We start from the raw sequence: 11,685 nt of genomic DNA, 5'->3' as shown, positions 1-11,685 counted from the left end.
CAAAGTATTAAAAGTCTTTTGCCACGCAATTCCCCCACGGTAAACGCGTGGTTGCCCAGCAACGAGTGCAACCCGGAAGCCAGCAAGGCCCTCCCTGATTGGCTCTAATAGCGCAAGAAGTGGGAGGCGGGAGCGGCTCAGCCTGCCAATTCGCGATTGGTGGCTCGGCGCCCTTTCCTGTCAGCTGATTGGCGCCGGGGCGGAGGCGGGAAGGACGGACGCCGGAGGGGGCCGCCGTCGCCTGAGGTGAGCGGCCGCTCGCCGCCTCCCGCGGAGCGCGGCTGTGAGGGGACCGGGTTCGCGCGGGGAAGGAGGGAGGGAAGCGGCTTTCTGGGGGTCCCTGCCTCTTAAAGGAGATGAAGGAAAAGCCCGGGTGCCTCTCTGCGGGCTGGGGCGGGGCGACACGCACAGGAGAACGACAGCAGGTTGCTCGGGCCCTGCCCTCGGCCGCAGAGAGGCGGAAAAACTCTCCCCGGGTCTGGAGCTAGAGGAGGGCCGAGGTGGCGTCGGGGTGTCCCTGGGGAGCGGCCCCGGTCCTCCCAGAGGCGGAGCGGAGCAGACCGGGGCGAAGGGCGTCCCTCCCCGTTCCCGGTGTCCCGCACCGTTGCCGCCTCCTGCCCGCGTTCATGTTGAATCCTTCCCGCTGCCCCGACGGGGGCTTGCTTTTTTCTTGGGCAAAGCGCAATTCGAAGTTGTGCTCGTTTAAGCGAACCCCCGCCCCGCCTGTGTTAGGGAAAAGCCTTCAAGGGGTGCGGTTACATTTTTGGAAGGGGGAGTGGGACGTAAACTCATGTTAGCGTTCTCTTTTCGCTAGGATTTCTTTTTCCTGTTGAGAAAGTTGATGATGAAGCTGAATCATGCCATACATTGGTGGTTTTTGGATGTATACGCTTACTCGTTAAAAGGCAGATGAGGACACTGGTTAATAAGTTAATTTATCATAGGGAATCTGCCAATTTAAAATTGCTCTTTTATTTTGTAGATTCTGAAAACCTGTAAGAAAAAAATTCTGTCGTTTAAAAAAATGTGCTTTTTTTTAAGCCACCTATGCCTCTTCAGTATTTTTAATTCAATAACTTCAACATTTTAGCATGATAGGGAAACTGACTTTCTCTTATTATGCAGAGTGAGAGAAATGCAAGATAATACTCGCAGAGCAGTAAAGTGAATGACACCTCCTTTTCCCCTGAATAATTACTGTATTACTAGTGGAAGAAAAATGTTAGTTTAAAACATCTCATTTCTAAGGTCAGTGTCCAGTTTTATTTTCTCATTGTCATAAAATGAACAGTATAAGGTACTGTTGTCTACTGTATCTTTGTAGTTTGCAATGTCTTGGAGTTCAAGCTAACAGACCTGCAGAATTGAAAAACTGGCTATTTTTAGTTATTAAAAATCATAACATACTTTTCCCCAAGGATTTGGGTTCTTATCCCAACAATATTCAGTCTGAGAAACAGAATCTGAAATGATGTGCGTAGTTCATTCGTACTTTTATTTAAATTGCTTAAATTGCTGGTGCTGCTCATGGCAACTTGCTCTCATTTGTAACAAGGACTGAGTCTGAACTGATGGTGTGTAATATAAATTCTTATATGCCAGTTCTGGTAATATCCCGAATCGCTTAGCCTCCTTATCAGGTTAGCACTTTCTGCTTGTTTTTGTTTGGTGCCATATGTTGTTTCAGGCTTTGCCTGGTTGTTAGTGTTGACTTGTTAATACTGTTTTTTTTTATTGCAGTTATAAACCTGAAGTAAACGGGAGGGAAAAGTGGCAATGTCTTCTGATGTGTCAGAATATACTATTGGGGGAGTGAAGATTATATTCCCTTGCAAGGCTTATCCTTCACAACTTGCTATGATGAATGCTGTAAGTAGAATTTGTGTCAACATTTGCTAAACTAATAGCTTATGTTTTCAGAGCTTCCAATATCTTGAGATTTTCAATTGTAACTTAACTTACTGTTCTCAGTGCTGTACAGTGATATCTGGCCCATGACTGGGGAGTGCTGAAGTACGTTTGGATTTGTGAACATTTATGCTAAGAAAGAAATTATGTCTTCTGTAATATATATGATTATTTAACTAGATATATTGTAACAGAAATTTTACATAACTTTGCAAGTTTGTAAGGAGGGAATGATTTAGTAAAACATCTGTATTTTAAACAGAATGCGATATGTCAGTAAGTTTTCACTTTTTGGAGAGGTTTTTAAAAATGAATTATTACACTTCACATTTAAACATTTTTAAACAGTTGTAACCATTTTTAAACACTTTTTCTCTGTGGGACAAATGGTTTGGTTGTCTGACAGATGTTTTCAAAGAAAGCAAGCTACCCCCATCAGGTATTGCTGTTAGCAGGTAAGTATTTCACAGCCTCCTGCAAGTGAACTCCTGAGCATTGCTAATGAGGCATGTTCCTCCTGAGAGAAATACAGCTAAGGCTTGTTGGCCTGTTGTTATTATTAAAGGGGGTGGGGGGTTGTTTGATTGATTGGTTGTTTTGTTTGTTTGTTTCTCTGTTTTACAAGACAGCAGGTGTCCTGATCTATTTTTAGAAGTTATTTCTAGCTTAGTTAAAGACATCCTCTTTGTTTTTTTTTCTATTAATTCTGTTTTTGTGCTTGTTAATCTCCTTAAAGATTGTTAAGGGTTTAAATAACAGGCAACACTGTTTGTTGGAGAGCCCTACAGGAAGTGGCAAAAGCTTGGCATTACTTTGTTCTGCATTATCATGGCAGCAGTCTCTGTATGGTAAGTTGTCTTAGTGTCTGTTTGCCCAGTTTTTATTACCAAAATATATTATAATGAACTGTTGTTGTTTATCAGCCTTTAAACATTTGGTTTCAGGAATCTAACCAGGTCTTCGTCCACCATTATACATATTGCCTTACTGGCATCGTAAAACAGTAACGGCCAGTAATACTAAGCTGGATTTAGATATCTGTTACCATAAGGGAATTGTATGGCTGTTGGAACTTTGAAAGAAAATACTTCTGGATTGTAGTCATGCAGATTGAATTGAAAAAGAAGGTTATTTTTCATTTCTGCGAGTTGTTACAGTTCTTTGCATTGCAGTTTTTCAAAGGGTGATGGTAGCTTGTTCAGACTTGATAGAGGCACAAGGTTTATAGCTGGTACCTAAAGAAAAGCTTTCATCTTAACTGTTTTGAAGGTCTATTTCTCATGTATACTCTTGAGTAGTTTTTAATGGAAGACAAATGACTGTGTCCTTTAGAGAAATCACTGCTTACATCATCATGTGAAAAGGAAGACAGAAAGCCAGAGACCTCACCACCATGTCACTGCATGTGTCATTCCCAATCTAAGAGCAACGAGGCTGCAACAAGTGTGAATCATGGTGCTTCTAGTTCTTTTAATAATTATGAAACAGGAAGTTCTATAAAACCTGGAAGCCCGCTAACAAACACAGGTAACTTCATACATAGGCAGCTAAAAATCTGTCCTGGAAGTAAAATATGTAGGGAGTGATGTCAATTTTTTTGCTTTCAAGTCGGGGACTTTTTTTATGATCATAATAGCAGAGTACTACATGATTCTGCCCTGTATGGAAATGGTGGTTAATGGGTCTAAAAACGTCTAATAATATTTCCTACGTGTATATTTATAGTAAATTCTATTTTTAAAATGTGGCCCTTATTTAATGCATTCCTAGTAGTGGACATACCTTTTATTTTATTTTTAATTACAGAATGTAAGGAAAATGAAACGCTAGCTTCAAAATTGTCTGCCAAAAAAAGATTATCTCTGTGTGCCAATGAGAATGATGATTTTCAAGTAGACAGGAAAAGGATTCGTCCTTTAGAAACTGAGCAGCAGGTGAGCAAAGATTATTGGCCGTAAAATAATCCAGGCGCAGCTCAACAAAGCTGTCAAACACCAATCAACATGTCAGAGAAGGGCATAGAGAATAGCTGAATCATGTCACAGTCATAGTTAAGATTGACAGGTTTTCTTGTTACAAAGGAGTCCATTGTTGCACTAAACTGTTCGTAATACCATGTCCTAAATTATATCTTGCATATTTAAATACCTAATATTCCTCAAATATATTTACCCCCAGTTGATCTGTAATATTAAGTCAAAGTATGAGATTCTAGAGTTGAAAGGGCTCTTCCAAATATGTATTACAAATACAAATAATACTGTGAATGTATGGGAGTTCTGTTTTATATCCTGTCAAGTGTAGTTATCTCTGGCCTAATATGTGGAGTACAATATTTCTGTAATGTTTGCATCTGTGTCAGTATTGGTATGACGTAACTTAGTACTTGTATTCAGATGTGCACTGTAAATAGCTTTTACATTGCTTTAGAGGATTGCTCAGATGGTTACTTTTGTTTAAGTTTTTAGATCAATATGGCTTGAATTTATTTCTTGTTTTAGTTATGGAAGTTTTCTGCTTGTATCTATATAGTATTGTAATGTCTATCAGTTTTGTAACAGTGGGAAATTAAAGAAGAAAAGCTCAGTAGTAATTACAGATTTTTTTTGTTGTTGTTACTGAATTTTGTAATTAAAACTTTATAGCTTTTTCCAAATTATTTTTGTGTGGCTTGGATTTGGTTAAACTGTTAACAAATATTAGTGATGCACTGTGTTACTGAAACATACTCACTGGAAAACTGTTGAAACAAAATCACTGACTGCTAGTGTAAGCACATACTTCCGTCCAGTGTATTTGAACACGGTACGTTTTTTTTCCTCTGGCAGGTTAGAAAACGTCATTGTTTTGCAAAAGGAGTGCAGCTAGTCGATGCTTTAGAAGTTTATCATCAGAGAAAAAATGGAGAGCTGACGGTTCACTCCGAAAAAAGTGTGAAAACCACTACTTTTTGTCCCAAAACAGTAAGTAATACAGTAATATCTTTTACATCAGGACTGTTAGTTTGAGAGCAATTAAAAAAAAAAAATACTGTAAAGTAATTATGCATTAAATGCAGCTTGTTAATATAGTTTCAGAAAACACTGTACCTTTGACTGCATTACAGTCTAATGTAAAGGTTCCCAAGTAGGTAAGTTGCTTTAAAGTAATACATTGTCACTATCAATAGTGAGAACTGCAGTGGCTTTTACTCCTAATAGTGCTGTCTAACCAATGTGGTTTGCAAAATGTAAATTATTTCTGTGAAAAGTGTTCTTCTAAGCAGTGGGTTGAACTCTTTTACCATGGCTCCCCTGTAGCGCAGAATCTGGCGCAGCAATTCAGCCTGTAAACTTTCAATATGTGACAGCAATTGTACAGCAGATATAAATCTGTGTTATATTCTGGTTTATAGTAGATTTGTGACTTTATGGAGGAACTTGAAAGTAGGACCATAGAAATTAAGTGACATCACCGTTTGTAGATTTTGTTCAACTTGCCATTCATTGTTTTGTGGCATATGTAGTAAATGAAAGACAGCATTTAATATTAACATGTGTGCCTTTTAGACCTTAAAAAAGTAGTATGGAGAAAGTTGGAGCTGATCATTACAATATACTATAACAAAAAATGAGTAATAAATATTGCACATGATTAAGAAGAAAAATCCGATGTGTTACTGTGATAGATTTACCTTTTGGGTTGGTTGGTTTGTGTTTTTTTTAAATTGCCACCTTCCATAGCAGAAGTACAACATGAGAAGTTGAGATACAAATATGCAGCTGTTTCTGCAGCTTTCTGCTAGGCGTTTTCTGCATGTCTTGGTGTTTGAATCTTACTGATTTTACATAAAAGTTTGTTGAAGCAAAACCAGTAGAAGAAGAAATCTGAGGCAGTAGAGATGAATGTCAGATGCCAAATTACATTAGTGTTGTAGTTCCCATGAATGCTTATCAAAGGCTGTGATGGAATAGTTCTTGTCAATACTAAAATATAGGAGCACTCCATGAAATCATAAAATTGTATGTTTGAGACAAATATAAGAAAGGAAGGAGATCTGACCTTCATTTCTTTCTTCAGTACAGATATCTACTTTCTTTTTTCAAAAGGCAAAGAACATCCTCCCATTCCAATATATATTTTTTTTAATGTTCTATGGTAATACCCATCTTGTAGGTAACTCAGCTTCTAAGTACAGAGTTTTTATGTATGTTTGGAAATATGCTTGGTTTCAACAAGCATTTCAATTCTCTTTCCACCTCTTTCAACAGCACTTGGCTCTTTGTATGTCCTAAATTAGCTTCTATTTTAATCAGTGCATGTTTTAACTTCTGGAGCTGTTTTCCAGTATACTGTGCCTTTGTAAACACAAAAGAAGCCAAAAGCTTTGGTATTGCTTTAAGACTCTGGGAGCTAAATCTTTCTTGACAAAAGTGAATCTGTGTTCTAGGTCATTTGATGGGAGGTAATTTTTATTAGTTTTGGAGAGCTCTGTAGATTTTTGAGGAGGATTTGAAATGCTTTGTGCTACTGAACTTCAATTGGTAGTTTGAAATACACAGGCCAGCAGAGTGTGCTGTTGATTTTCAAATAAAAAGACCTTTCTTCCTTCCTTGATTGTAAAGTTTGCTTTGGTACTTTGGGTATCTGAAAAACTTGATTTACAACTTCTGGAAACTTCAGGTAGTGAAGAAAACTGAAAATTTTTAGTATAGATCAACTGACTGTTAAAATACTGAATCATACTCACTGATTTTTTTTTTTAAGAAAACTCTTCATTCTTGTAACAGTAGTTTAGCTGTACATCTGTGGGTTATAATGTGCTATCCATGGGTCTGATTTTGCAGACAGGCAGTACAGAATACTACTCAAGGTTTCACCACTATACTGTTTACTACTTCTTTAGGAAGAAGCAACCTACAAAGAAATAAAAGTGTTTATTTCTGTTAAAGTTTCTTTTTAAGAATGAAAGAATAAGGTGTTATTTTCCTGTGATGAACTTTTACTTGAGCAGACTGAGAACTTCTCTGGTATCAAGAAATATTTGCAGAAAGTAAGGCCTTAGTTCTGTGGCTTAACTACATTAAGTTTAAGATGTGAAGAGCATCACAGCCTAGGCTGTTGGGTATAAAAATGCTGTTCTAGTGTAGCTTATGACATAAAGTCAGCTGAGGTTGTGTTCAAAACTTACCATAATGGACTAAGTATTCAGTATGATACAATAATGCAATAAAAATATTTTCTTAATCAATGAGACAAACCTGCCTTTGTATATATATAACTTGTGTTTTACTGTAGTCAATCCTGTGCTTAAAGCAAACTTAGTTTCTTGTCAAGTCCTTTTTATAGCCCAAGAGAGAGAATGGGTTGGTTGTTGTAAGAGCATGAGAGGTGCTGCCGAGCATTGCTGCACGAGAAGGACACTGGTAGATCCTGTGGGTGAGGATCTTCTGCCCAAGGTGACTGCCTGTTCTTAGCTGCTTTCAGTCTGGAGCCTGGGAATCCATTTCTGTCCTTCTGCTGTTAATTCTTGCAAAAGAGGGCAGTTCTAGTGTGAGTTTAGATGAGAAATTATACCCTTGTGGTACTCTCTTGATTACTTCTGTCAAAGCATACGGTCTGAGAAACTGGGGCAGCTGGGTTAAGGAATCCCCATTTATACTAGGTAAAAAAAGTAAACAGTAAATGGAGAGTAGTGTAACAAACACTTGGGGTATCAAAAAACAACTGTGAAAAGAATCTGTCTTAATGTGCTAGCCCATTGCAGTTTAACATATTGCTTACAACCTTCACAATGGAGTTTGAGTGACTTCTGTTACACATTCCAGGAGACTGGCAGCCTGTTACAATCAGGGTCTGGACTCCAGAATAGGCTAATTTACCGCGATGGGATGAAGAAAGTTGTGGATTTGTATTACACGCTCTCACCTGACACCGTATCTGATCCTTTTCCTGCTGATTGACATTTTGAATGAGCTCTTTGAAGCAAGTTCCAGCTTAATTAAAACGTTTGCTTGGTTAGCAGTGATCTGTGAAAGCCTGTGATAAATATTGAACTGGGTTCACCTGCTGGTTACTGTGAGAGGATAAACAGCTGCTTTGTGTACTTTAATCAAGAGGCTGCAGCAGCAGCAGAATACTGTGCTTTTTGAGAGCTTATAAAGGAATAGTTGAAAAGCTCTGGTAATGTCACTGCTGATATCTCACAAGATTGTGCTTGTGTGATATTTCACACAAGAGGTATTCACTGCTGTATCGTTTAGATGGCTTTGTAACCAGGAAATGTAGATGAAGATATGAAGAACTCCTCTTACCTCTTTGTGTTTCAAAGATCATAGCCTCAGTGTTTGTTTAGCTCTATTTTACACGTAGGACAGGTTGGTGGACTTGATTATTCCTTTTTTAATCGGACTTCCACTTTTTGCTATATAAATATTGATGTGATAGGCTGTTTTATCTACCCCTTGACAGAAGTAAAAACAAGCTGGATTAGCCTAAGGTCCATATAGTCTGGTATCTGATCTCTAACAGCATCTGTTACTGGATATTTCTGATTAAATACTGCAGAAAGTAGAGGAGTATCTCCCCTCTCCCTCCGAAATGAAAATCTCTATCCCAGATTCAAACTGCTGAAAACAGTTTTAGTTCTGAAGCCAGAGGGTATGATGAAAGAGTTGTCTATTGTCTTAATACTGATTATTTCTAGTCAGCACCCCCCCAAATATTTCATAAATAAATTGAAGCATTTTCTAATTTTATTATCGTTTAACCAGTATCTCTGTGTTATGAGTCTAAAAATTTGAGACAACATGGCTATGGAAACTGCCATATTAGTGTTATCGCTTTGTTCAGCTGGAGAGTATTATCTTTCTTTTTGCTGTAGTAATGGGAGATTAACATCATGTTAGATTTTGCTATGTGATATCAACAGTAAATTCTTTTTATAGAAATATAGAATTAAAATAGCTTGTTTTTAATAAAATCTAAAGATGGCCAAACCATTTTCTAAAGGATAACAAAGAATTCAAGTGCAAATTGACATGCTTGAATAATGTGCAAATAACATGAAGAACTCAACTTTTAAGCTATGTTTTAACCATTTTCTTAAAGTTTCTCTTCATTAGAAAGGACCTTCTATAAAGGGTTTTTTTATTTATTTATGTATTTTGGGCTAATGGTGTCTGTGGCTTTCAGAAATGTTATAACTACTGCAGGCAGTTTTATGCTCTTACTAGTTACTATAAAATCAGTCTGAGTTTACAACTTTCTCAATGTTGATTTTTTTTTTTTTAAACTTTTTGCAAAGTTAAAGGTAACATTTTAAAACTGGCTAAAGTGCTTCTTAAAGCCAGTATTATACCAATTTCAAACCTTTTAAGAAAAACTTTTAAGGCTACCTGTAAAATACTGTAATTTATAAGCCTTACACATAAGAACACTTTCTATTCTTTTCATAAAAAAGAAATATATCTGGGTTTTTTAAAACCCATCATAGAAGAGCCTTCTGTTCATGTTTTATGTATATATTTATTTGACCCGTATTTTCCTGTTGTTAAAACAACTTTTGCAAAATAGCTGCCCCGTCGGTCCTAATATTTTTCTGTTACTTTTATTTGGCAAACTAAATGTGAGGCTTAGCATTAGCAGTGAAGTATTAGTGGTATGTTATCATCTTTGAATTCTATGTATTCTTTTTACCTCTGAAAACTCAAACTGACATGAATTAAAAGATAAACATGTTCTTAAAGGCCCTACACAGTAACAGCTTCGGTTATATTAATTGTTAGCATGGTAATGTGGTTTTCATTATTTCAAAGAGCAAAATAGATGATAGAAATATCAAGGTATAATTTGCATTGCAGTTTTCTGTGTGAGTACAAATGGAGTTGAGTATTGCTACATATGTAACATATACCATGTGTCAGCTGTTTCCTGCTTTGCTGTTGACAAGAGCCCCATTCATAACTCTTCTTTTTATCCTTTCAGTGAATAAGTAATTATTCAATATAGAAGGCAGGATATTTGGAACTGGCTATTTAATGTGGCAGCACACCGTAATGAAATCTGCTGTTACTGGCAACCTGAGAGGGGAATGTAACAATTCCAGCATGGGTGTAACTTTATCTGCTTTGAGGGCCTGTTTATTTGGCACATCAGTGAACCTTTTATCCCAGTGAGTGACAGCTCCAGAAGGGTTACATTTACATGCATTCTATCATGTATTGTAATATTTAATGGCGGACAAGGCTGAGTGGGACTAAGGGTAATGCGAACTTGCTTTTCCTCAGAGTGGAGGCTAAAAGACAGCTTGATCCCCAGAATTGTGGTGTAACACACGGCATGACTTAGCATTTGTTTGTAATGGATAATCTTACTGATTACAATTAGAAGGGGAGGGAGGAGTATTTGAGCAGGCAGCTACATGTTGTTACTTGCACTATCACCTGAAAACCAGATACAAACTCATTTACGCTAGAAGAATCCATTATTTTTTATGGGAGGTGTGTGTGGATGTGGTTACTCACAAGTTATTTGTTTTCTGTGTGTCTTTTCACACCAGTTATTACAATTTCATGACAGTTGTTCCAGTATTTTATATTATGAAACATGATGCTTCTCAGGAAGAAAAAAAAATTGGCTTTTCACAAATAGGATTAGGTTCTGTTTAGAATTATTCCCTATGTGTCTTTTATTCTCATAGTTACTAGATGGCCTTTGACATAATGGCATGGCAAACGTTTCTAATGGAGAGTGTATGACGTAGTCTGTTTTATCTGCAAACAGATTTCATTAAACCATCTAGATTTCTTCTGCTTGCTTTAAGGGAAAATGTTCTCAGTATTTTAATTTGAGTGTCTGGTCCCAAGGTTTTATTCATCGAAGTAGCTGGACACTTCTTGTTCTGTAACAGCAGTGTTCTTAGGCTGAAGCGTAAATGCGAGAAGTTTATTTGCATTATTCAGATGTGTAAATACTCCACTGGAATAATAATTCTTTCTACGATTGGGTTGCGATAAAGATGTATCTAGTGATTGCTAGAAGTTTTTCAAGATTTTCAGGCTTGAGGACATGGTGTGTATGCTTTAACATTTTTAAACTTTCTGCAGTTTGATAGGCCAACCTGGTGATTTAACAGGCTATCTTGAACTACCCTAGTGGGCATTTTCTAAATAGACCATAAGCAGATTTAGCATGTTCGTCTTACAGTGGGATTTTGTTAATCTTTTTTTTGTCTTGGGTTGCAGTCTTCTGGCCCTTGCACTGAGTGTTCCTGTTCTTCTGGAAAAGAAACTGATAAAGATACTAGAAACACAAAGAAGAAAGAAAATGGAGATCGGTCATTCGTTCCCAAAATATTTTTTGGAACACGAACGCACAAGCAAATATCCCAGATTACCAGAGAGTTGAAGAGAACAGCATATTCCAGTGTCCCTATGACAATTCTTTCTAGCCGGGATTATACCTGTATTCATCCAGTGGTGTCTAGCAGTGGTAGTAACAGGAATGAAATGTGTGTGGAATTGCTGGAAGGAAAACATGTAAGTGATTTTGTTTCAGAAAATGAGCATTCATTTAAATATATTAAAATGAAAGGTAGTTGAACAGTTGGAATGAGTAACATTTTTTACTCCTTTGTACTATGTGGTTAAATGCCTCCTGGTAATTTGGTTTAATCTAAATATTAATTGTTAGAAAATGTTGATACACGGTATCAATACTGAAAAAATTTATGATGATAGGAATAATATTTATAACTGCTAGGTTAACGTTCTCAGTAATACTTAAATTGTCTTTGGT

The 11,685-nt window shown here is 37.2% G+C and overlaps 1 protein-coding gene across 3 annotated transcripts in view; it reads left to right on the top strand.

The window, feature by feature from the left end:
- The first annotated feature begins 183 nt into the window (after window positions 1–183).
- BRIP1 (BRCA1 interacting DNA helicase 1) overlaps window positions 184–11,685 on the top strand; it is a 63,531-nt gene continuing 52,029 nt past the window's right edge. The window contains exons 1-9 of one of the 3 annotated variants that reach the window (XM_069790985.1): window positions 184–246; window positions 815–921; window positions 1,126–1,248; window positions 1,741–1,869; window positions 2,645–2,756; window positions 3,241–3,435; window positions 3,715–3,842; window positions 4,737–4,871; window positions 11,133–11,426. In XM_069790985.1, the coding sequence (XP_069647086.1) occupies window positions 1,777–1,869; window positions 2,645–2,756; window positions 3,241–3,435; window positions 3,715–3,842; window positions 4,737–4,871; window positions 11,133–11,426 (957 nt within the window). In that variant the 5' untranslated portion in view covers window positions 184–246; window positions 815–921; window positions 1,126–1,248; window positions 1,741–1,776. Of the gene's footprint in view, window positions 247–814; window positions 922–1,125; window positions 1,249–1,740; window positions 1,870–2,644; window positions 2,757–3,240; window positions 3,436–3,714; window positions 3,843–4,736; window positions 4,872–11,132; window positions 11,427–11,685 lie in introns of those variants that run through there. The other 2 variants (XM_069790984.1, XM_069790986.1) reach the window with 2 other exon arrangements.

Source organism: Haliaeetus albicilla, chromosome 9, assembly GCF_947461875.1.
Source record: "Haliaeetus albicilla chromosome 9, bHalAlb1.1, whole genome shotgun sequence".
Lineage (NCBI taxonomy): Eukaryota > Metazoa > Chordata > Aves > Accipitriformes > Accipitridae > Haliaeetus > Haliaeetus albicilla.
The sequence above is the reverse complement of the archived record's forward strand: the minus strand, read 5'-3'. Positions and strand labels throughout refer to the sequence as shown.